Below are 27,763 nucleotides of genomic sequence, written 5' to 3' on the forward strand. Positions count from 1 at the left end.
TCAATCAGGGCTGTAATCAGAAAAATAAGCAAAGTCAAAGAAACATCGTTGTAAAATTACCGTGGTAAACCGGCTACCCCACTGGATTATCTTATCATGAAGTATGAATTGCTCTTCTGCAGAAGCCTGCGTGTTTATTCCCCCGACTCTTGTACCAACCAAAGTCTCATCAGGGAAAACAATCCAGTTGATAATATCAAAGCCAGAAGTCAAGTCTCCGTTTTCATCAAAAAACACTTCATCTCCTGCGCTGTTTGTAAAACGGACCTTCCTCAGGTACTTATTGAGCTTAAGAAATAAAAAAAAAATAAAAAAAGAAGCATTATATAAATATTGATAACCTCAGTGTGCAAAATGTAGTGTAAATTAAAATTAAATGAGTCTGGAATGTAAGAGACATGAGAGAGAAGATGATTTAGACAAAAAAACATTGTTAAATTATTATTTAACCAACAAAAGATCAGTCACAAAACGATTAATGTGTCTATGTATTTATGTAATTAATTTTGGTGCAAGAACAAAGGATTTTCACCCTGCTCCTATGCATCAAAGCATTTTGTTCCAATGTTATTTCATCAGCCCTAGCTTGCACTTTAGGGAATAGTGACAAAAAGATAAGGGCGCAAATTTAATCCATGATCATAAAAGGGAATAAAAAACAGTAATAGTGCTACACTGCATTGCAATTTAAATAGAGTTCAGATTATTCTTTAGATTTAGATGTTAAACTCACGTGTTCCACGTGACAATCATGCAGTGGGGTTATTTTGAGTAATCAACACGTAGACCATCAAGGTGATTGCTTCACATCTCATAGGATGATAAAGGGAGGGGAATCTCACATATAAGGAAAAAAAGCACATACCAGTACAGTGTAAATTGCTTTAATTATTAAACAAACGCAAAGTAATGCACTTACAAAAGTGTCTTTGAAATTACCATTCGGACCACCCTGGGTCAAAACACAGGAACTGGACAGACAGCACTACCAAGACAGGCATTGATCCTGCTGCATGGCTGATAAGCAGTCACTGGGCTGGATAGTTGGAACCTATTCTAGGCTGAAGTCCAACAGCTGTGAATGAATGCCCTATAAAGTTTCTGTAATGCAAGACGCTGCCCTACACGTTTCGTCCACAATAGACTTCCTCACGGGCTAATCTAATGGAATATGTGGTCCCACTCCTTTTTAAATATTCCGCCGCAGCCGAGATGCACATGCATCGCGTCATAAATGCTGTCACGACGCTCTTCGGTGTCCAGCGCGTCATTGCAAGTTGACATTCAGTGATGTCACGACGTTGCCTGGAGCCGTGGGCATAATCCCTCGGCGGTTCCCTCGTAACAACGTTAGTTGTTTGTGCTAGTGTCATGGAGACTATCACTAACCCCAAAAAGGCTACCGCACACTGCATCATCAGCCATTATCAAGGTTACTATCCTCTAATACAGCAGTGCGCAAACTGGGGGCGTGAGACTGCATGCAAGGTGGCGCGGGGTTTATAGAGGTCCTGCGCGCTTCCCAAAGGCACTTAAATTAAGTGCCGGGGGAGCTGCAGGGCCACTGTAAGCCTTTACTTACATTGACTCTGGCGGCTTCCTTCCTGCGTCGCCATGGCAACGCGGCGTCAAATTATGCTGGAAGGTCATTTGACGTCACATTGCTATGGCAATGTGACGTCATGACGCCAGAGCGGAGGTAAATAGGGTTGAGGGGGGGTGCGGGGGTGCGGAGACCGTCTCAGTGGGGGCGCAGGGAAAAAAGTTTACGCACCACTGCTCTAATACACGCTATGATATCCATATATAATAATACAATACAGATTATACAGATATATAAGAGCAACACCATTAAAAATACAACAACATAATAAACACAGTTTTACCATTTGTACTTAATACAAATGAATCGGCAACCCCACCCACTGGAATGTTAATGATCCATGGGGACACAAAGAAAATATATTTTTGTTCACCGATGCATCAGATTCAACCTCTCCCACTCCAGCGTACATCTGAATTGCCCCAAAGGCGCACAGCCTGATGGGGGCCCCCCAAGAACTGCTCCCCTCTGCACAGGACCAGCGTGCAAGGGTTAATATCTGCTTGATCTTTGTTGAATCGGCAACCCCACCCACTGGAATGTTAATGAGCCAAGGGGACACAAAGAAAAGATCTTTTGTTCACAGATGCATCAGATTCAACCACACCCACTCCAGCGTACATCTGCGTTGCCCCCAAGGCGCACAGCCGTTTCCTGCCGTTCGCTGATGTTAGTTGATGTTACAGCTGCTCTATTTCTATCTGAAACTCACAAGCCATTTATCCCCTGTACCCAATTTTCCTACTTTATCTGTCCATGAAATGTCTGTTAAGTAAATGTACAGTATAACCCTGTTCTTTTATTGTAACCATGTATTCTTTATAACTCTGTGCCCAGGACATACTTGAAACGAGAGGTATCTCACAATGTATTACTTCCTGGTAAAACATTTTTATAAATAAAAAAATAAAAAAAATAATACATATTTAAGATAATGGTAACATCTAAAATACAAAATAAAAATCAGTGTTAAAACACAATAGATGCCACATATTAAAAATTGCAAATTTTACAACAAATTTATTGTCATTGATTCTTAAAGACAATTAATATATATATATATATTGACCATAATTTTAAAAGTCATAAATATAGCTTACCACTAAAATTACTTAGCAAACAAAAAAGTAAAATCAATCAAAATGTCTTCACAACAATATCTAAAAATGCTAATTACTAAAAAAAACCAATATATTGATAACAAAGATAAAAAGGTTTATTAATGGTAGTATATATTTTAATCCAAAAAGGCATTTATGTCAAAGTCGACATTTAGGTCTTTCAGTTGCAGGGTCTTAAGATGATAGAGCCAAAAGGATTCTCTCTTAGACAGGGCTATTGTACTATTCCCACTGTCAAGGATTGGACTTCGGCTGAAGTGGATCCCAGTGGCAGGAACAGCAGGGAGCGAAGTAGGGGTCACAAGCAGAGATCAGAGGCAGGCAGCGAAGTCAGGAAACAAGCAGGGTTCCGAGGCAGGCGGCAGGTAGCGAAGTCAGGAAACAAGCAGAGGTCAGCAACGAGGAAACTGTATCAGGATGATAGCAATAGCTAGCACAGCAGTAAACACAGGAACCTTGCAGAAGCTAAGGAACCAGTATAAACAGGCAAGGAGGAACAGGAAAGGGAGGTTTATATAGGCAGGCTGAGAGGTGGAGCACAGGTGCAGAGGTGTCAGGTATCAGGTTCTGGAATGTTCCTTAGTTTAGCAGCAGCAATCCCGGTGGACAAGTATAGGTACTGCAGGCTAGAACAAGACATTGAGAGTGGCAGCAGTCCCGGTGGCCAAGCATGGTAACAGCAGACTAGAGAATATGACATTACACTGGCGACACACTTTATTCGAGCTCGGCTAGTCCCACGAATTCGGGTATACCCGGGTGTATTGAGGTTTGTGACTGTTTTCTGCCCGAGTGCATTGAGTTATTTTCCAGGCAGGGATTGAAGCATTTTATTCCCGCTGGCTGCAATACTGCACAGTATATATATATATATACTGCATTACAATTCATGAATTTATGCCATCTGGTAGACACGCGAAGCATTGCAGCCTATTAAATCCTAATCATTATCATTTAACAGATCAGCCGCCCATCAGCCAGGCATGAACCCAGGCTGGGAAGGCAAATGCAACGGGGCTTGTCAGAGGTGAGGAGTTGCGCATTCCAGGTATCTGCCAGGTACATACTGGGTATTTGCTCGAATAAAGTGTGTCGCAGCAGTAATCCCCCCTCCCAAGAGCGTTCTCTGGATGATCCTTGCTAGGCTTGTCTGGATATCGTCAGTGGAAAGCTTTGACTAGTCGCGGAGCATGTACAAAATCTTTGGGTTCCCAAGACCTCTCCTCTGGGCCATAGCCCCCCCATTGAACCAGGTACTGTAGTTTCCCTCGGTGTAACCTGGAATCCAAAATTCTTTCCACAATGAATTCCTCCTCGTTATCCACGAGGACGGGTTCAGGGGGAGGAAGTCTCCGTCCAGGAAACGGGTTCTCACGGAAAGGTTTCAGCAGAGAAGAATGAAACACAGGGTGTATTTTGATGGTCTCAGGAAGCTCTAATCTGAAGGACACTGGATTTATTAGTGCTGAGATGCGAAATGGCCCGATGTATTTTTGGCCCAATTTAATGGTTGGAACCTTTAGACGTAGATTTTTTGTAGAAAGCCAGACTTTATCCCCGACTTGGAATTCTGGGGAGGGTCTGCGGTGTTGGTCTGCTGCTCTTTTGTACCTTACTTGAGTCTCACGAAGTGTCTCTTTGAGGGTCTCCTGGATGTCTCGCAGAGTTTCCAGTTTCTCTGTAACTGCCGGAATGGGGCCCGAAGATGGAAAACAAGGAATAAAGGTTGGATGAAATCCATAATTTGAGAAAAAGGGGCTCTTCTGAGTCGATGAATGATGTGAGTTGTTGTATGAAAACTCAGCTAATGGTAGGAAATCAATCCAGTCATCCTGGAGATGACAAACAAAACATCGTAAGTATTGTTCCAAAGTCTAATTGGTCCTTTCTGTCTGGCCATTGGATTGTGGATGATAGCCAGACGATAAATTTAAACGAATTCCTAGAGAGGAACAGAAGGTCCTCCAAAATTTTGAAGTGAATTGTACCCCTCTATCGGATATGATCTCATCAGGAGCCCCGTGAAGCCGAAACACCTCTTTCACAATCAACTTGGCTGTCTGGTCTGCAGAAGGAAGATTCTGTGCTGCAATGAAGTGAGCCATCTTTGTAAGTCGATCCACCACTACCAGGATGGTATTATGTCCATTTGATCGTGGCAGGTCAACAATAAAATCCATTGATATGGACCCCCAAGGACGAGTTGGAACCGGAAGAGGCTGCAGTAAACCCACAGGTGATGCTCGAGGGGTCTTGGTCCTAGCACAAGTCTCACAGGAGAGGACATAGTCTTTAACATCATGTGCTAATTTAGGCCACCAAAAAGAGCGAGACAACAGTTCCTGTGTCTTGAGGACACCTGGGTGACCAGCGGGTCGGGAGTCGTGCATTAATTGGAGCACCTCTAATCTTACCTCCTTAGGGACAAACAGACGATCCTTACAGTTCCAGAGACCATCACATAGAAATAGTTCTGCTTCCGGAGGAGGGTTTTTAAGAAAAGTGTCATTTGAGTAGGCTCCCTTTATTCGTGTGAGGAGATCGGCAGAGAATGTGACGCCCAAAAAAATTTTTTTTGGAAGAATAGTTTCTTCTTGCTCTTTGTCTGAACTAGGATTAGGAAAGGACCGTGACAAGGCGTTGGCTTTCCCATTCTTGGAGCCAGGGCGGTATGAGATATGGAACTGAAATCTTGCAAAGAAGAGAGCCCATCTGGCTTGTCGCGCAGACAGTCTCTTTGCGGATCGAATGAATTCTAAGTTCCTGTGATCCATAAAGACCGTAATTGGATGATTGGCCCCCTCCAGTAGGTGTCTCCACTCAGAGAATGCAGCTTTTATAGCCAAAAGTTCCTTGTTTCCGATGTCATAATTTCGTTCAGCTGTTGACATTTGGTATGAATAAAAGGCACATGGATGAAGGAGCATCTTGGGTCCAATTCTTTGTGACAGAATGGCACCAACAGCGGAGTCGGATGCATCCACTTCCAAGATGAATGGTAATTCTGGATTTGGATGGATGAGGATGGGGCAGATGTGAAGAGTGACTTCAATTGTTCGAATGCCGCATCCGCTTTAGGAGACCATTTGAAGGGGAATTCTTTCCGTGTGAGTTGGGTGATTTGGGCAATAATGCCAGAGAAATTTTTAATAAAACGTCTATAGAAATTGGCAAAACCCACAAATCTCTGAATGTCCTTTTCATTCCGAGGGATTGGCCATTCCACCACGGCTTGAGTTTTGCCTGGGTCCATACTCAAACCCTCGGGAGAGATGATGTAACCGAGAAATTGCATGCTGGTCTTTTCAAATTCACATTTTTCTAACTTGATGTACAATTTGTACTTACGGAGACGCTCAAGGACAATTCGGACATGTCTCTGATGATCCATGATGTTATCTGAGAAGACAAGGATGTCATCCAGGTATGCCACTACGAATTGGTCCAATAACTCTCGGAGGACATCATTAATTAAATGCTGGAAGGTAGCAGGGGCATTTCAGAGTCCAAAAGGCATCACCAGATATTCATAGTGCCCATAACGGGTTCGGAAGGCTGTTTTCCATTCATCACCGGGTCGAATGCGGACCAAATTATACGCTCCTCTGAGATCTAATTTGGTAAAGATTTTGGCTGACCGAATTCTTTCCAATAGTTCAGGAATCAGAGGTAATGGCTACCTGTTCTTCACCGTAATCTTATTTAGTTCCCGATAGTCAATGCAGGGGCGTAGAGAACCGTCTTTCTTTCCCACGAAGAAGAGCGCAGCGCCTGCTGGAGAAGTAGAGGGTCGGATAAAACCCTTTGATAGGTTCTCCTGTAGGTAGTCATTGAGAACCTTCAATTCCGGTTCTGAGAGGGAATAGATTCTTCCAAACGGAATGGCAGCACCCGGTAATAATTCAATGGGACAGTCATAAGAGCGATGTGGGGGAAGCGTAAATGCGTTCTTCTTGTCACACACATCTAAAAACTCAGAGTAAGGAGCCGGCAGAAGATTTTCTTGAGACGAGGAAATCTTATGGATTCCTACACACTCTGGTATAGGAATTTTATGTAGACAGGCTAGCTGACAGTGCTCCGAGGGAAACGTGAGGGTCTTTGTCTTCCAGTCAATTAGTGGGTTATGGATCATGAGCCATGGAATTCCCAGAATCACTGGAAACAAAGGTGATGGAATGATACCAAATGAAATCTTCTCCTGGTGATTGGGCTCCATGATTAGTGTTAAGTTACTGGTTTCATGGGTAACAGGTCCAGAGCTCAAGGGAGAACCATCAACGACTTCCATCCTTTCTGGCGATTCCTTGGCTACAAATGATACCGAATTGTTCTTGGCTAATTCTATGTCCATAAAATTCCCTGCCGCCCCTGAGTCGACCATTACTGTGGTTGAAAAACGATATGTTCCTTCCTCGATTATAATAGGAACCAGGAGGTGAGGGTGTAGCGAAGGAGGGTTATCTTTCCCTTGAGAAGCAGAGAAAACAGTCTTTGAAATAGCGTGCAGCTGATTTCTCCTAGGACTCTGGAAAGAAGACCGCCTGGACTTGTTTGGGCAATCAGTGAGATAGTGCCCATCATTTCTGCAATATAAACAGAGATCTTCTGTTCGGCATCTATTCCTTTCCCCGGTTGAGATGGGTCCCCGCAGTGTATTTACTTGCATCGGCTCCTCCTCAGTCTCCCTGGAACGTCTTGGGGTACTGACATCTCTAAACCCGGGGTTGCTTGGCATGAACCCCTGTCTCTCCAATAATCTTTCCGAAAGCCTGCGATCAATTTGGATGCATAAACGGACAAAGTCCTGAAATCTCTCTGGGGGCTCCACCCGGGCTAGTTCGTCTTTAACTTGCTCCGAGAGACCCTGCCGAAAATGATATTTCTGCGCGGCCTCATTCCAATCAGTATCGTTAACCCATCTGCGGAATTCAGCGGCGTATTCAGCTGCCGAGCGTCTTCCTTGACGAAGATTGTTCAGAGTTGCCTCAGCGGTTGCACTACGATTTGGGTCATCAAAAATAAGACTCATGGCTTCGATGAACTCCTCCAGGTCCCTTTGTAGTGGGCTATCTTGTTCTAACATAGGGGAGACCCAAGCAAGGGCCTCATCCTTGAGCAGGGTTATGATCAGTCCAACCAGGGCTTCTTCGGTATGATAAATGATGGGCTGAAGCTTGAACACAAGTCTACATTGATTAAGGAAATTCCGGAAATATTGTTTTTTCCCCCCAAATTTTTCCGGAAGGGATATACGGGGTGCGTTTTGCACAGGCACAGTGTTTTGACCAGACAAGGTGATTAAGGCTAAACGTAGTTCACGATTCTCAGCTTCCGCGGTGGTGGTTTGTTCTTCCAAGCGGCAAAGACGATTAAACACGTGTCTTTGTTGTTCCTGGTAACCAACCATGATATGTTGTAAGTCATGGAGTGTCTGAGCCTGAGCCGGGTCTGTTCCAGCGGAATCCATGGTAGGGCCTGTTTATTCTGTCAAGGATAGGACTTCGGCTGAAGTGGATCCCAGTGGCAGGAACAGCAGGGAGCGAAGTAGGGGTCACAAGCAGAGATCAGAGGCAGGCAGCAGGCAGCGAAGTCAGGAAACAAGCAGAGGTCCGAGGCAGGCGGCAGGTAGCGAAGTCAGGAAACAAGCAGAGGTCGGCAATGAGGAAACTGGAACAGGATGATAGCAATAGCTAGCACAGCAGTAAACACAGGAACCTTGAAGAAGCTAAGGAACCAGTATAAACAGGCAAGGAGGAACAGGAAAGGGAGGTTTATATAGGCAGGCTGAGAGGTGGAGCACAGGTGCAGAGGTGTCAGGTATCAGGTTCTGGAATGTTCCTTAGTTTAGCAGCAGCAATCCCGGTGGACAAGTATAGGTACTGCAGGCTAGAACAAGACATTGAGAGTGGCAGCAGTCCCGGTGGCAAGCATGGTAACAGCAGACTAGAGAATATGACACCCACCCTGCAGTGGGGAAGCACCTGTTCAATACCCATATATTTCAGACCAGAGGGATCAGAACGATGATATTTTTTTAAATGTAGGGACACATTATATCTCTAGTCCTATACTTATGTTGCATATGTTTTCTAAAATTCTGACTCTAAGTGGGTGAATGGTACGGCCCACGTACTGATGTCCAAAGGACAGAAAAGAACATACTTCACATATGAACTTTTACAATTAATGAAACTCCCTATTTTAGATGTTTCCTTAGTTACATTAGAGATAAAGGAATCAGTCTTCTCCACCCGAACCTACAGGCCTTACATTTATCACATTTAAAAAACCATGTGGTTTAGTTGGTAACCGTATTCCTTCTTATACTACCACTTCTTTTTTTATAGCGATTGGTGCCAGATAGTCTTTACTAAAGCAAGAAACCTCAAAGACAAATTGAGGAATATCCAGTAAATAGTCTTTAAGAATATCATCCTGTTTCAAGACATGCCAATGTTCACGTATTATTTTCTGTATTTGATAGGACCCTATTATATTGTGTTATAAATGGAATAAAATTTGTCTTATACTCTCTTTTTTTTAGGGATTCCTAACAGGCAATCATGGTCTAAGTTTGAGGCCCTATTTTTGGCTTCTTTAATTAGTAAAGGATTGTACTTTTTCTCTAGAAACCTATTTTCTAGTACCTGTGCTTGCTCCTGGAACATATTAATCTTTGAACAATTTCTTTGAATACGCCTGAATTGGCCATAAGGTACATTTTTAAGCCAATTCCCATGATGACAACTCGTATTTAGAATAAAATTGTTACAGTCTACACTCAAAGTGAGTCATGGTACAGAGGCGACCAACTTTATTCTAACTCGGCTAGTTCCGCAAATTTGGGTATATCCCGGTGATGTTCGGTTTTGTATCGTTTTCGCCCGGAGTGTATTGCGTTATTTTCCCGGCTGTGATTTCAGCATTTTATTCCCGCTGGCTGCAATACTGCAATGCCATGCAAAAACACATGGGGGCGTTTGCGAGCTGTTGTCTTTGAAGCCGTCCCCTATAACCCCTAACATACAGTACTGGACATTTTTATTCATAGTGTACATGTGCAGGGGGTCTCCGGAGCTGAACCGCGTTGGTTTCAGATCGGGGGACCCCCTGCTCCCCGAGATACAGACCCCTTTATGAGGTGCCGGTATCCCTCTGCGTTTAAAGGTCCCGATCACATGAACGCGGCCTGTAAACAAAACAGAGGGATACCTGAAACCCCTAAAGGGGCCTGTATCTCGGGGAGCAGGGGGTCCCCGGACCTAATACCACAGCGGTTCTGCTCCGGAGACCCTCTGCACATCTACACTGTGAATAAAACACATATATAAATAAAAACTCATTCCTTACTTTAGCGGCTATGTGCTACGGTAACGAAGCAGCATTTCTGTATTTTAATAATATTGTACAGTGAGCAGGGGGTTCCCTGAGCCAGAAATTAATGCTCAGGGAACCCCCTGCTCCTGCACAATATTATTAAAAATACAGAAATGCTGCTTCATTACCATAGCGTATAGCCGCTAAGGCAATGAAGGGGTTAACCCACCGTGCCCGGTTTATTGTGGGTAGCGGGGGTGGGTGAAGGGGGTATTTGGCCCTTGGTGTGAGTTTAGGGCTTGCGGGGGGGTTGCGGGTGCACTTAACCCCTTCACAACCGTAGCAGTTAATACCGCTACGGTCATGAAGGGGTTAACCCCTCCCGCTACCCCCCCGCAAGCCCTAAACAACCACCGTTGGGGCTAATACTCCCTTCACCCACCCCCGCTACCCACAATAAAAAAACTCACACACAGCAGCCGCCAAAAAATAAATAAATAAATCTAAATAAATAAATAAATGAATATAAATAAATACATTTGAAATACATTGTTATTTATAGTGTAGATGTGCAGGGGGTCTCCGGAGCTGAACCGCTTTGGATTCAGATCAGGGGACCCCCTTCTCCCCGAGATACAGCCCCCTGTATGAGGTGCTGGTTTCCCTCTGCGTTTCAGGGTCCCGATCACGTGACCGCGGCCTGTAAACCAAGCAGAGGTATACCGGCACCCCCTAAAGGGGCCTGTATCTCGGGGAGCAGGGAGGGGGTCCCCGGACCTAAAACCACAGCGGTTCTGCTCCGGAGACCCTCTGTACATGTACAGTATAAATAAAACACACACATCAATAAAGAATCGTTCTTTACCTTAGCGACTATGTGCTATGGTAACGAAGCAGCATTTGAGTATTTTAATAATATTGCACAGTGAGCAGGGGGTTCCCTGAGCCAGAAATTAATGCTCAGGGAACCCCCTGCTCCTGCACAATATTATTAAAAATACAGAAATGCTGCTTCATTACCATAGCGTATAGCCGCTAAGGCAATGAAGGGCTAAGGCAGAATAAACAATAAATACATTAAATACATATTTTTAATGTGTGTGTTAAACCTCCCTGCCTTCACTGTAATCTATGTAAAAACCCCTCCCCCTATTGAGTGTTTTAAACCTCCCTGCCTTCACTGTAATCTATGTAAAAAAACCCTCCCCCTATTGTGTGTTTTAAACTTCCCTGCCTTCACTGTAATCTATGTAAAAAACCCTCCCCCTATTGTGTGTGAAGCTTCCCTGCCTTCACTGTAATCTATGTAAAAACCCCTCCCCCTATTATGTCTGCTAAGCTTCCCTGCTTTGACTAATCTTTTTAAGCCCCCCTCCCCCTATTGTGTCAGTTAAATCTCCCTGGCCTGTGTTTCTGTGAGTGCAGTGTACTGTATGTAAATGTGGGGAGGGGGATCCCGTGTAAATAACCACACCCACACCCACTACCCACTACCCACCTGCACATGGCCCCTCCGCTGCTGCTGCATTTACATTGTATAAATGATGCATAAAATCTATGCCCCTTATACATTCTGCAAATGAATCAACCAAGTAAACAAAAATCAATTAGTAATCATTATTTACATCCCTAAACAATTCACACTCCATCCCGAACAATGAAACAATTAACTAATTCACGCCTGGAGCAGAACAATTTAGCCTGTGAAAAAATATCAGTACCGACCAAAATACAACCTTTAAAACCAAGGCTATTCCTGACCTCCCTCAAACACACAATACAATACCAAGGATTACATCTATCTAATTTTAAAATACTTTAAACACACAATAATGCATAGCAGCATAGACAAATTAATTTAAAACACATCAAATCAAGCTTTTAAAACAACATCATTTCTTACCCTGTATGTATATATCTCTCTACACATATATACATACATACATACAGTGGCAAGAAATGATCTACCAAAAAAAAATTCACATGTTAAAAAACCTTTTGAAAAAATTAACAAGTTAAATAAAATACATGTGGGGGTCACAGGGGGTGGGGGGGGGGGGTGTTTAATAAATAGAATGATGTTTATTGTTGGGCACTGTATTGTTTTTATTGTGGGTACTGGGGGTGGGGGGGGGTATTTCCCCAATGGTATGTGGGTAGGCTTCCCTTGTGTGTACTGGGTGGTTAGGCCTCACGGGGGGGGGGGTTAGTGTGGGAGGGTATGTAGGCATCCCGAGTGGTGGGTGAGGGTGGGTTAACCCCTTAATGACTGTAGCGGTTAATAACCGCTATGGTGATTAAGGGGTTAGGGGACATTACTTTGTATGTTTTAATTTTTGTCTCTTTTTTGCAGCAGTGGAGGGGCCATGTGTAGTGGGTAGTGGGTGTGGGTGTGGTTATTTACACGATATCCCCCTCCCCACATTTACATACTGTACACTGCACTCACAGAAACACAAGCCAGGGAGATTTAACTGACACAATAGGGGGAAGGGAGCTTACACAGATTAGTCAAAGCAGGGAAGTTTAGCAGACACAATAGGGGGAGGAGGTTTTACATAGATTACAGTGAAGGCAGGGAAGCTTCACACACAATAGGGGGAGGGTTTTTTACATAGATTACAGTGAAGGTAGGGAGGTTTAAAACACACAATAGGGGGAGGGTTTTTTACATCGATTACAGTGAAGGCAGGGAGGTTTAACACACACATTAAAAATATGTATTTAATGTATTTATTGTTTATTCTGCCTTAACCCTTCATTGCCTTAGCGGCTATACGCTATGGTAATGAAGCAGCATTTATGTATTTTTAATAACATTGTGCAGGAGCAGGGGGTTCCCTGAGCATTAATTTCTGGCTCAGGGAACCCCTTGCACACTGTACAATATTATTAAAATACACAAATGCTGCTGCATTACCATAGCACATAGCCGCTAAGGTAAAGAACGATTCTTTATTGATGTGTGTGTTTTATTTATACTGTACATGTGCAGAGGGTCTCCGGAGCAGAACCGCTGTGGTTTTAGGTCCGGGGACCCCCTGCTCCCCGAGATACAGGCCCCTTTAGGGGTTGCCGGTATCCCTCTGCTTTGTTTACAGGCCGCGGTCACGTGATCGGGAACTTAAACGCAGAGGGATACCGGCACCTCATAAAGGGGTCTGTATCTCGGGAAGCAGGGGGTCCCCCGACCTGAAACAAACGCGGTTCAGCTCCGGAGACCCCCTGCACATCTACACTATGAATAAAAATGTATTTTAAATGATTTTTAATGTGCCGATGTTTACGCAGAGAGAGCAGCGGATCTCCCTCTGCTGCAAACACATCTCGCCCCCGCCGGCCCATAGTATCATTGATGTGCATATACAGTACTGTATGTGTACAGTACTGTATGTTAGGGGTTATAGGGGTTGTTGTTATACAGTATATATATATACTGTATATATATATACTGCATTACAATTCATGATTTTATGCCATCTGTCAGACACGCGAAGCATTGCAGCCTATTAAATCCTGAACCATTATAAATTAACACATCAGCCGCGCGTCAGCCGGACATGACCCCTGGCTTGGAACGCGGCATGCTCCAGGTGAACAGTGTCGCATTCCAAGAACCTGCCAGGTACAAACCGGTGATTTGTTTGAATAAAGACTGCCGCAGCAGTATGTATAACATTCACTTCTATATATATGACTAAATCTAAAAATGGATTTGAACTGGTACTGTGGATTCCAATAAATTTAAGGATCCAATCATTAGTATTAAGATAATCTAAAAATTCTAATAAAAGCGCCTCAGGTCCATTCCAAATGAAAATAATATCGTCTATGTAACCCCGCCATAGGACCAGGTTTGCCCCATACGGATTGTGATGGAAAATAACATCCTCCTCCCAAATACCTTGGAAGAGGTTTGCGTAACTTGACGCAAACCTGGGCACCATGGCGGTGCCATATTGCTGCAAATAAAAACTACCATGAAACCAAAAAAAAATTGTGTGTTAAGATATAATTAATACTGTCTAAATTGAAATTAATTTGAGCTAGATCCAATTTCTGTTTAGCAATAAGGATCCTCTTATTTGCATCAGAGCCTTTAGGGTGGTCTATAACTGTGTATAAAAAAGACACGTCCACCGTACACAGAATATATTCTTCTTTCCACTCTATCTCTTTGAGCAAATGAATTGTGTCGTATCCTTCAGACGGTAGATCTATCACATATCCTTGAAGGAATGTGTCTATATATTCGGATAGGTTTGATGTTGCTGAACCAATACCCGATATTATAGTTCTACTTGATGGGCGTGTTGGGTCCTCATGCAGCTTAGGCAAAAAAATAAAAACTGGAACTTTAGGAAAAGGGATTCATTTTTGCCTCTGTTTAGCAGAATTTCCAAATATTGCAAGAGTACTCTAGACGGCAACTTGTTAACCGTTTATATGTTTCTGAATCACCTAAAAGTCGAAGTGATTTCTCAATATAGTATGTTGTATCCCTAATTACTGTGTCACTGCTTTTACCTGCTGTTTTAATTACTATATCTGTGTTTTCTGATAAATTTTAAAGAACCGGATTATGTTTCTGGCTTAAATTATTATTACTTTTAGTTGTTTTTTTATCCATGGATTCAAAATAATTTATAATAAGGTGATAAAAAGTGTCAACAAAATTACCCTTATCTTGATAAGGGAAAAACATTGATTTCTGCTTGAGGCTTGTGTATGTACAAACTCATCCCTAGATCCAGTAATTGGAACATTACGTTGATCTGGTGAGTCAAAAAATGTCTTTTTACAGTAAGGTTCCTTAAAAATTTGTTTGCATCAATAAACAAATTGAACGAACTAAAATTGGCAGTGGGAGCAAACGTTAAGCCATTAGATAGGACAATTAATTCGTCCTTTGAAAATATGGGCTTACTAATGTTACAGATTAATTCTGAATTAATTACTTTGCCCTTTTTAGCAGAGTTTGTATCTCCTCTAGCTCGGGACACTGCGCCTCCAGGCAACGTCGTGACATCACTGAACGTCAACTCGCGATGACGCGCCGGATGCCAGAGAGCGTTGTGATGTCATTGATGACACGACGCATGTGCATCTCAGGTGACGGCGGAACATTTAAAAAGGAGGGGGACCACATATTCATATATAATCAATGAACATGATGGAGACAGTGACAAACTTACCTTTATTGGTATCGAGCACATACCTTGGGGCCCAAGAAAAGGAGATTGAGACAAGAAGTTATTACAAAAAGAATGTAATGGATTTACAGTATACACTTAAAACACTAAGTCTCATGGGTTTGAATGAAGGGTTTATCTTTTCTCCATTCATGTAGAAGTGGCATGTTCAGCAGACATTTAAGATATGTCACTATATACTACTGTAGCAGGAGGGGATCCAGGTATATAGTGTAAACTTAGATGTCCGTTTTGACCTACAGGGTGGACAGATCAGGTTAGTTCATTTCTACATTATACACACTGTATATTTGTTGGTTGAACATGCAATTTTTTTACCAATCTAATAATATGTGAGTATATCTTATCTTTGTATGAAATCCCCATATAAGTACATCATAGCCCTATATTTATCTCTTATACCAGATCATGATATGAGATACTCTAGCATCGTTCTGGATTATCTATATGCCCTTTATGCTTGAATATTATTAAACACTCTGTTATGTTGGATAATGATAGTCTATTTATTGGGCACCTTTTAAATATCACCTGGATGGTTATGGTCACCTCTAGCTTTAAATATGGTTATTTCCCCGTTTATTAATGTTTATTGATTTTAGTGCATGGAGCACCTTTCAATTGGCTATGATTCCCTGAACTACGGTGATTGGGTACATTTAGAAAGACTCCCATTGGGGAGGTATAAAGGACACCTATGCCGTTACAATGTACCTTAAGAGCGCGAGTCCCGAGCTCGAAACGTACGTCGGGCATGACGTCATCTCATTGACGTCTTGGAGGATGTGGGCAGACTTGTTTATGGTCGTCAGGTAACAGGTTGTATAGCGCTATGCATTTTTAAGCAACTGTGGAACGCATTTCTATGTGGCTAGCTGGTGATAAACACTAGTAGACAATTTGTAACTATACAACCTACTTAGCTACCCAATAGTGCGCTATTGACTCAATAGACTACCATTTTACATACTGTGTTACTACACTTATTATTTGGGTACTATTTGCCACATGTTGCTTTATGAGCTCTTAAATGTATCAAAATTATACCACTATATATGCGATCTAAGCATAGTACTGCTATTTTTGATTACAACTATCCAGTGTGCTATGTCTGGTTAATTGTGGGTTGATGTGGCTATATAAACAGATGAACATTATCCATCATCCACATTACTACATAAATGTGAGCTGGGCACATTATTGGCATTACTAGTGACAACTATTTAAATTGTTATGTGTGGATAATGTGGCAACACACAGAGGTATATATATCTATTACCCCTGATACACTAAGATATACTGAATATCTGTACTCACATGTTTCCAACTATACACAGGACGATTCTGCTTTGCTATAAATAAATACATTAATTATAATAAGAGAAGATTATCCTACTCTAGTTCTTATCACAATAGCAATAATGACCACTTATTAGAGATTTTATTTCATCCCACACATTGTACCTATTCACATTATTGCGTCGATTATTAATATCAATTAATAAAACTTTATTTTTTTGGCCATTTGTAGGCTTTTATTAGCAATTGTCCTCCTACAATGCTGGGAGCATTTGCTATCTGGAACTTTGTACTCCAGTAGCCACTTTAGACAATTTTGTCTGGGAGTATTTAACCCCACAACATTATGTCAGTCCTGTGAGTGCAGCAAATAGGGATCTTTTGGAGATCTTGTGATCTCCTTTCTTTGTGTTTTTGTTCAGAATATTTGTCCCTATGTGCACCAGCTGTGTATACTAGTCTTTGATTACTATATAATTAGGTGAGCGGTTTACCAATCTGTTGTAAGGGACCCCATATTCCGTTAGATTAGCCCCTGAGGAAGTCTATTGTGGACGAAACGTGTAGGGCAGCATCTTGCATTACAGAAACTTTGTAGGGCATTCATTTACAGTTGGTGAACTTCAGCCTAGAATAGGTTCCAACTATCCAGCCCAGTGACTGCTTATCAGCAATGCAGCAAGATCAAGGGCTGTCAATGGAGTGCTGTCTGTCCAGTTCTTGTGTTTTGATCCTGGGTGGTCCGAAGACTCACTCCAAGACACTTTTGTAAGTGCATTACTTTATTTTATTTTTTTTAATAATTAAAGCAATTTACTCTATATGTGCTTTTTTTCCTTATATGTGGGTTCCCCTCCCTTTTTCATCTCTGGAGGTGTGAAGCAATCATCTTGATGGTCTACGAGTTGGTTACTCAAAATAACCCCACTGCCTGATTGTCACGTGGAACACGTGAGTTTAACATCTAAAGAATAATCTGAACTCTATTTAAACTGCTATTCAGTGCTGCACTATTACTGGTTTTTATCCCTTTTATGTTTCTGGCTGAAATTTGCGCCTTTATTTTTTTGCCACTATTCTGTCTGAATTGGGTTTGAGTCCTGTTTGGGAGCTGCATTTTCTATTAAGGACAGTATACATTTACTTGATTATCACTATTCACTTTGGAATTTATGTTTGTTTAGTGTTTTTCACATTTAGAAGTGTTATTTGCGCTTGAATTCTTTTTCTGCACTTTAGGGAATGTCAGTAGGAGGAGTCGGAGAGAGCTACATGGTGCACATATTACAAAGAGATGTATCGCAGTCTGCGTCTCTGTAACATTTTTAGGCTAAGGCCCTGCTCCCAGAGTCAGCGCTCCCGCACTGCATACAGACGGGGCCCTGACATACACAGACCGCGATATGCGGTCTGTAGGGAGCCGGAGCGGGAGGTGGGCGGGAGTGGGAGGCTTGAGTGGGAGGGGGCGTGGCTTGAGCGGAGGGACCCGCTACTCTCCCCTCCCCCCTCCTCCACGGCTCGGGCTGCTGATTGAAGGTAAGTAAAGCAACACACACACACATACACACATACACACAGACAGGCACAGGCACATACACACAGACAGGCACACACACACACACACGCAGGCACTCATACACACACACACACACAGAGGCAGGCACTCACGCACTCAGGCACACACATACACACACACAGACAGGCACTCACGCACGCAGACACACACACAGACAGGCACTCAGATACACACACAGACAGGCACTCAGACACACACACAGACAGGCACTCACGCTGCTTTCACTCCACACTCCTCCCAGCTCCCCGAAGCCTCTCCTCCTCCCGAAGCCTCCCCTCCCCATTGGCTTACAGCCACACCACGTGACGCGTGCTAGGGATCACCATTCTCTTGTATCTCTTGTATCCAATAGCGGCTGACGCGCCACAGCGTGTAATAAGCTGTGCAGCCAGGGGGGACCGGCTCGGGAGGATTCCCCTGCTGGTGGGTAACTCGCGTGTGGCCGCCTGCGCCGCCGGGCGCACCAGGTCCCAGGCCTTATGCATTTTATTTGCCCACAAAAATCCTCCAAGTCAGAAGTGGTATAAATCTAACTTTGTGCAGCACATGTTCTTACATATGATACAGCTCTGCTCCAAAAATCCCGTATACAGTGCACAGCCTCCAAAATGATTTGCTGAAGTTTAGACAATGGGCGAGAGAGAGACACATGCTGCAGCTTCTAAGGATAGACTGAAGGGTGCACTAGGGGAAGAATTATTGGCAGAAAAAAACAGGGTCAAAGCCAGATGACCTCTCCGTGGAGGAGTGTTGGCAGAAATAAAATGCACTCACTAGGCTATCTAATGAAGAGTAACTGTGAGGAGCTAAGGATTTGTAGTCTAGTAGGTAGCCAGCATGTGATAGGTGTATCAAGTGAAAATACTACAATGAACTTAGTGGATGGCTCCAGACATGAAAATATGAGTAAGCCAGGAGGCTAAAGTGAGTAACTAAAATGTAATACAGGTTGTTCTCGCTATCCAACATTTCACTTTACAATGAATTGCATAGCCAGCGCTTTACAATGCAACCCTGAGGGCCTTTTTTCAACGCCGGAATGCGTTACCTGACGCTCACCGCCACTGATTAACATGGGACTCACATTACAGCGGTTTCACTATTCAACGCTACTTCAGAACGGATTTCGTTGGATAACCGAGGACTGCCTCTACTTTAATAGGTCCTACTGACAAAATTAAAATAAAGGGGGACAAGGACTGACACATACAAACAGGGCATGTAAATAGAGATGGGCGAATTCTCCCAAATCCATTTCCCAGGTTTTCTCACATTTTTCACCCACAATCTGTTTTGCGGTGTAAAATCTGCAAACAGATTTGGTCAGTTTTAATACAGGCGGATTCATCAAAAACCACCATTGGTCTTACAACCTGTTGACGGATTTGTAGAATCTAATCCGTGGATTCAGCTATCCGTTTGTGGATTCTTAAGAATTGCAGAATTCACGGATTGGATTCTACAAATCTGACCACGGGTTGTGGAATCCGTGGAGTGTATTGGTAATAATAATTTAACAATCTGTGAGACGCGAATCAAACTTTTGGAGATTGAGCCGCTGAAATCTGTGGACCAAAGGAACCGGCCGATCCACTGCGGATCCAAATCTGCCCCAAAAATTTGCCCACCTGTACATGTAATATACAGTGCATACTGGTAGAGTTGATACCTAAAATGTAATTGTACTGCACCCTTCTCTGAGTGACCCCGGAAAGGGTGTGACACTAGGAATTATCCGTGAGGTAAACAGACCTGAGCAAATAAGGGTCTATATGACTTCTACAAATTCACAGGCTAGTGTAGCGGCAGGTACGATGTTGAACAATCTCCTGCACCACAACTAATGTCAACCTGTTTTTTCTGCCTTTGCTGTAGTTTGCACTGATTGAAAGGGATAGAAATTAACCCACAGTTTTGTGAATTGAAGGCCAAGACATTATCTATTGAGCAAGGCCGCCTTCCTTTGATGGAATGGAAAAGAAATAAAGAAAATATAAAGAAGAGGTGAAAAATCCGGAAGAACTATAGGAATTCTAATTCTATTAACAATTAGACTACTTCAAAACTTCCTGTGCAACATATCCGCTCTTGTTTAGCATATACTGCAGAATGTGGTTGGGTTGTGTCTACTTAAAAAAAAAACTATTAACCTCTTATAGATCACTAGGTAGAGAGGTTCATGTCATCTTAGACGTAGGAAATATTTTTGACAGAGGGAAAATGGAGAAAAAATAACAAGATACAGTACTTAATACATATTGTTAACATACTGTACAGTATGTGCTTTAAGTAATTCCTATTCTAACTACTTTATTTACACATTCCTCATATCATTCACTGGTGCACTGCAGTAAAATAGAAGAGAATTTCATTGATACTTTAATGCTGCTATATCCTAAACGCTGCTGCCAGAATCACTCTACTATTTCCTAAATCTATCTCGGTGCCTCCCTGTTGAAATCCCTCTACTGGCTTCCTATCAAATCCTGTATCACACATTCAATTTTCCTCCTCACTTTTAAAGCTTTAATTTAATTTCTCGCTATGCACCATTGTCACGGTAAGACCAGTTTATTACAACTTTTAATTACTGGGATCATTGATTGAGCAAGCAGAGAGATAAAAATAAATTGCGTTTATTCACCTAATGAACGCACACAACAATGTTACACAAAAATACAGTAAAAAGACACACTTACTTTGGAAAACTGGGATAACAAAACTAATCTTTCCTAATTGCAAACACACAGCAAAATATTCCAGGCCCCTTCTCCAATGGGACTGAATCTCAGGTGAATCACACAAGATGGAACTGATAAAACTCTTAGATGAAACTCTTTGAACACCAAGAATCTGACCTGTGTTAGGGCTTTTTAAACCTCTGGTGTCCAGGTCCCAGACAACCTGCAGCCCATTCAAAAAACCTTAGCAACCGCATAACGACCAATCTAAAACACTCATACAGGGTTTCCCACCCCTGAGCCTTTTCCCCGGGCAGGTGAAATAGCCCCCTCGGCCCCTTCTCCCCCCCACGGTGCGAGGCTCCAGAGCGGCTGGCTGTTTAGCAAAGGGTGTTAGGTTGCCTTGTTTCATGCCAGGATATGGGTGCTCTACAATAATGGCAGGGCCCATATGGCCTCACACCTAGGCATCTCTGAGCCCTTTCAAGTATGGTCCCTGGACAGACACACCGGAGCCGAGCTTGGTAACCATCTGTGCCTTCCAGAGTTTATAACTTAGAAAGCCCTCAGCTCATATACAGGTCAGCAATATCTATACATATTAAACTATTCCCGTTTAATAAAAGATGTGGTGTCCTGTCTGCTGCATGCAAAAAGTTGAGAGTTCCTATTCTGGTGTCATGCATGGAGTGAGTGTAAATATTCCTCTACAAATCTCTAGCCTCATTCCTGGCACACATTAGAAATATACTTTTAAACACTGCAAATCTGCTCAGCTTCATAAACTTAGCGTGAGCATCTTCCTGAACCCCTACTCTAGGCTCAGGATACCTGGGCATGTACAGTATGGGGGAACCTCTGCTATACTGGGGAGTCCCATGCTATACTAAGGACTCCATGTATACCTGCAGATATCTTTTAACCCCTTCATACCCATTTACCTTGTCTGGAAGATGCTGCAGCAGGGACTCTGGCAGTGAGTCGTAAGAGCGTTTTCAGGGAACAAGGTTGGCGGAGTAATGCGCTTAGCAGTATCAGAGGATATCACTCAATCTCAGTATACAACTTTTGGGGTATCCTATAACTCGGAACCCTGCTACATAGATGCATTCTGCAAAGACTTTCTCCGCCAAACCCACCCTAAAACTTACAGCCTAGAAATCTCCCGATTCCAGCATCCCCGGAGAGGAAATAAAATCACATCATTCTTTAATGTCGCAAAATCAGTATACAGTTGCAGTAACACATTTTTTACATCTGGGTCCCAGAGCTGACAATCTAAGACCCTAACACACGGGTCAGGGTTAACCAAGTGGGCCTGAACTTTATTACAAGCCCAGTTAACCTCTTCCCCGCCACAACCATCCCGACTCTTTCTCACTTACTGACCCGCACCTCTGGAATGCCCTTCTACTCAATACCCGACTAGCACCCTCTCTAGCCACCTTTAAGACCCACCTTAAAACACATCTGCTTAACAAAGCATATGAGTAGCTCTGTGGCTAACACAATACATTTGATACATAAAGCTTGGCCCCTTGCAGACACACTTAACAGAATGCCCTCCTACTGTCTTTGTACATCCTTACTACCTACCAATTAGATTGTAAACTCTTTGGAGCAGAAATTCCTCTTCCTAAATGTTACTTTTATGTCTGAAGCACTTCTTCCCATTATGTGTTATTTATATTATTTGTTATTTATATGATTGTCGTGTGTATTACTACTGTGAAGCACTATGTACATTAATGGTGCTATATAAATAAAGACATACATACATCTCTAAACTTACTTTTGGGATCAATTTACCAGCTTTCAAATTAAATTAATTCCTGCTACAGCATATATCTGCAAAGCCAACAGACTGTTTACATTTCCTGGTTGTGGTTAGACATTTGTTAAAGTGCGATTGTACTTGGTGTACTAAACATTGCTCCTATATTATTGGGTAACAAAACTCAAAGTGTTCTAAGTTTCTGGTGTATAAACATTTTGAAAGTGAGGTCCAAAGAGATTTGTTCCAATGTTAAACATGGTTTTAATTCAATGAGAACAAAAAGTCTTTGAGGCATTCTATCTGTACATGGCAATTATAATAGATGCATTAGCCTGTATATAAAAGCTAGCTTACCTCCCAGGGCTGCACATCACTTAGAGACAGGTTGTTTCCTTGTTCGTTGTTGTAAAAGTACATATTGTGCAAGGCGTGTGCTAAAGTATACACAGCATTATATATACTGTAGCTATAGACTGAGATATCTGTGAGAAAATTCGGATAGGAGGAGTTCTCAATCTTCTCATTGCGAGTACATCTGAGAGGATCATACATGGATCTAGTTATCCAATTACAAGAATGCAATTCAAACCATGCGTTTAAAGTCAAAAGGTGTTTTGGCAAAAGGTCAGGGTTGAAGGTTACAAGGAATTGCTCAAATCCAGGGATACCTTTATAATGGGGAGTAAAAGCCAGGCTCCCATTAAAAGGCGCAAGGGATAGAAATTTAAAAAACAACCCAGAGGACACATCCCATTGAGATGCGATGATCCAAACCTTTTCTGGGAAAGGGTAAGAATTGATATACATGATTAGGTTTATAGAAGACATGTAATCGGAATTACCATAAACTATAATCACTTGGGATGTAGACTTTTCCATACTATTGATGATCTGTATCCTCCTGCTGTGCTCTAAGTTCTTATAAAGAGGTACAAACTCATTGAATTCAACACAGCCCCCACTCTGTGTGATCTCTTTCTGTAGCATCTGACTGGCCTTTACACCAGACTCATCGTCTGAAGCCAGTATTCCAACCCAGGTCCAGCCAAAATGCTTTAATAATTTGACAATGCCCAGGAATTGCGCTGATTCACTTGGGACCGTGCGGCAGACAAAAGGAAACTGAACTTTATCGCTCAGGATCGGATCCAACGTGGCGTAGCTGATCTGGAAAATAATGTGGTGGTCAGTGGTCAGAATCCGTTAGTGAGAACCTGCAGGTGAAAGATGTTGTGCAAAGTGCAAGCAGATCTGTTGATGTAATCCATATAATTGTTCGTTTTGGTGTGTCTTAGAGCAGACGTGATTCTCTCTCTCTCTCAACTTCGCATGCTCTATAGCGGAAATATGGCATGGGGCATATCTGTATGTGGGTAAGGGTATTAAAAATGTAGAATAGTCAGAAGCTTTCCCTGACATTCTGTAGCCTATTGGGGGGGTTTGAGGACCGGAGTTGAGCACTCTTGCCTTAGAGAACACTGTATATATTACCGCAATACCATGGGGTGTGTGCGTGGGTGAGTAAAACAACATATCCACAATATGTGCCACCATACAGTATGCCAGAGAAAGCTTCTTACTATTCTACATTTTTAATACCCTTACCCACATACTGATATGACCCATATATTTCCTCTTTAGCTTGTGAAGTTGTGAAACACTATTCCAGCAAAACAAGGAGAGAGAGAGAGAGAGAGAGAGAGAGAGAGAGAGAGAGAGAGAGAGAGAGAGAGAGAGAGAGAGAGAGAGCGAGAGAGCGCGCTCCCCAATAGGTCAGGTTTTCAGGATGTCCCAGCTTCAACACAGGTGGCTAATTCTTTGACTGAGTCACCTGTGCTGAAGCAGGGATATCTGGAAAACCTGACCTGTTGGACTGAAGTTGAGAACCCCTGCATCAATTGGAAAATATGACAGAAAAATAAAAGGATGAGTTATACAGTGGAAGATTATCGACTGTATACTCATCAATACAGTATGTTTGGATTGTTTTGCATATCTTTTTTAACTTTACCTGTGGTATCTTGTACATCCCGAATATTCTGGCCAGGTCGAGTGTAACTTTGGAAGAAAGTCCATCAACAAAAGCCACAATGTTTCGTGAGTGCTCACACCTAAAGTTGGGTATGGATCTTGACTTTCCAAATAACATGTTAATCGCACCCAATGTTGACTTTTCTTCATTTAAACAAGTGTCACTGATATGGAAACCAAGGGAAGTGTTTGGAAGGAGCTCAGGATCCCTGTTAATTTCATTGATTGCAAACACAAAGGCCAAAAGATTCTGGTAGTTCTTCAGCTTTAATCTACAATAAGAGGAGGACCAATATAAGTGAGTGGAATTCACTAGTTACTATTACCAATACAGGTGATCATACTGTACTTTGATAATGGTGCCAGTGGTAGCATGGAAGTAGTGGGCACTAGAGATGGGCAGAACACCGATATTTCACAGATATTTTAGGCCAAATCCGTCTCCCCACACCAAAATAGCCCATGGATTTGGCATAAAAAAAATCTGTATCAAAAAATAGAGAAGGGGGAAAGGGGAGTGCTTTTGGGTCAGCCTGTTTAAATAGAAATAAGGTGCAAGCCAGGTTAATTTATGGGTAAATACAGAGAGGAAAGAACCTTTCACAACTAGCACTCTTTAAACTATGGGTTTGATGGTAAATGGAGCTAAAACTTAACCTTTAATAAAATAGCTTATAAAATGTAAAGTCCCAATGTAGCTACTGTATGGAGTATATCCCTGATAGTAATGGAGACGGACTGACAAACATGAATCCTACACACTCATAACAGTAAGAATGACACAGCTACTAAGTATCAAAACTAGGAGTCCCAGGGTACCCAATTTTGATACAGTCGCTTTTGATTAAAACACTTTTGTACCATAGGATTATGTCACAAAAAAATATTTTAAGTCCATACTGTATGTACAATATATGTTCCCACCCTCTCCTGTATACTTTAATATTGTGAAACCATAAATAAAGAGATTAAAAAAAAAAACACTTGGCAGAAATGTCTTCAACCCCTATGATTATTAAGTTTACTAAAGAATTGAAAGAGAATGTCTTGAGGCACTTATTCTAAGTTGGCCAATTTCATCGTCTGTGTAGTATTTATGTAGTGGACATTATACACATAAACAAGACAGGCTTAACACCAGCCTGGGGTAGGTGATAATGTTTAGTAATATGTTTGTTTTTCCTTTATAATTACTTTATGCTGACAGGTCATCTTTAACTAAATGTACCAGATTTATCAAAGAAGCAATCTGACTTTTTCTTTTAGTAAAACACAGTAGATTTTATGTACTGGTACTGGTTTGCCCCAGTTGTGCAGTTTTGGAAACTTTGATAAATAGACTGCTAGACATTATTGATTAAAGAGCAATGCATCTCTGCTGTGAAATAACGGTTCCCAGGCATAGAAACGATTTTTGCTGAGGTTATCAGATTCAACCGTGAAGATAGTACAGGGAAAGATGATGGGATCTAATGATGCAGTGATATTAATATAGACAGACATGATGAGAGCACGTCAACTTATATCATGCACATGTATTAGAAATGTAATTCTATGTAACAAATACCAGTGAAACCAATCATCAAGTCTTTTGCATGATCTGTAACAGAAATTGCCTGTCTTTTTTAATTAGTGGCATTTGGAATCTTCCTCCTCAGTGTTTTTTGAAGGCTCTGTGTCCTAGTTAGTGTCAGCCTCTTAGTGGGAATACAAGAGGGATAGAAAAGGAGATATTACCAGTACATTGAGTCTGGATTTTTTTGTCAAATATTAGTATATATTTGAAAAAAAATTGTGCTATTTCTCAGGCCCTCTGGAGCATCATTTGTTAACACACTGCACTGCACATATGCACTGTACTGTACGTGAATGAAATCCGTTTATAGGTCGCCTGGACTCTCGACTATTATTAATGTGCAACTATCAAAAGTTCTATACATACCGTATGATAAATAAGCCGAGGTTTGTACATGTGGAACTTTGAGGGCAGCTGCAATATTTACATCATGGAAAGGAAACACTTAGCTTGAAAAGAAAAACACAGCTTACTCACACACGACATAACTTGTTATATTCAGGTGGGATATCAAATTGGTTCGTGTTATCCATGGTCGAAATACGCACAGTGACGAGTCCTCCGATGATGACATCTCCGTCCTTGAAATATTGGTCTAATGTCTGAATTCTGAGAACGCAGTCTGAGTTGACAAACATGCCGACCACATAGGGAAGTATTAACAGCACCAACACAAGAAAGAGAACTAGGAACATCTCTGATGATGTGCGCTGTTGACACCTGGTGGGTGCCATTTGCATATAAGAATTAGCAATCACCAAGGCAGAAATCTTAGAGAGTACTGTATGTTAATCCATTTTACAATATAATAATAAATGAATGCTGCTGGAGTTAGACTTAAATCTGTAATATCTAAACTCTATTTAATATGCAGTTACACACACATTATTGGAAGCAATAACATGACCTACCATAGCAGGCAGTTTCACTGAAAATAAGAGTGCCTTATATCTCTTTTTAAACTGTTCAGATGTGACAGGTCTGATGCAAGGTTATACTTTTCTTGTACATTATAATTAGGGGCAATTACATACCAGTGGTGAAATGATGCATCTTTCTGACATAACCTATTAATTAAATGCAGAGCAGCATGTCACTCACAACCACAGAGGGAAATACATGGTTATGTCCAATAGCCTTCTTGTAAACAGTCCAAAGTGAAAAGTCTCAGGCAGGTCATCATCTCCCAGAAGAGATGCTGACAGAGGAATAATACACACCTGAGCTCTAAGCTTAAAATACTTCTCCTTTACAAAGTGTAATGCTTCATTCAGGTTACAGAGAAACAAAAGAATGAGGTTGATCAACTTAATACCACAATTATATAAATATGAGGAAGCAATAATAGTGTGGGTGCAATGCTTGATTAGAGGGCATATCTGAATACAAATAGGAGGACAAAGAGGTGTCTCCCAAAAGAAAACCAGTTGTACTGTATGCACACCACTATGCTAAAATAGAACTTTTATTAATACTAAATAAAACTAGAATCAATAACCTAAAATGAGTACATATAGGGCCTCATGCAATAAGGGCCGAAAAGGCATTTTTTGGAATTTTCGCGCC

The 27,763-nt window shown here is 41.9% G+C and overlaps 1 protein-coding gene across 1 annotated transcript; it reads right to left on the reverse strand.

The window, feature by feature from the left end:
- On the reverse strand, positions 1–27,008 carry LOC142499949 (vomeronasal type-2 receptor 26-like). The gene is made up of 4 exons (XM_075610007.1): positions 26,675–27,008; positions 24,602–24,893; positions 22,945–23,757; positions 1–288 (listed from the first exon to the last, which is right to left on the reverse strand). Exons 1-4 carry the CDS (start codon positions 26,935–26,937, stop codon positions 1–3), a joined length of 1,656 nt encoding a protein of 551 aa, XP_075466122.1. The 5' UTR covers positions 26,938–27,008.
- Between the last annotated feature and the right edge of the window lie 755 nt (positions 27,009–27,763).

This window comes from Ascaphus truei, chromosome 7 (genome assembly GCF_040206685.1).
Source record: "Ascaphus truei isolate aAscTru1 chromosome 7, aAscTru1.hap1, whole genome shotgun sequence".
NCBI classification, from domain to species: Eukaryota; Metazoa; Chordata; class Amphibia; order Anura; family Ascaphidae; genus Ascaphus; species Ascaphus truei.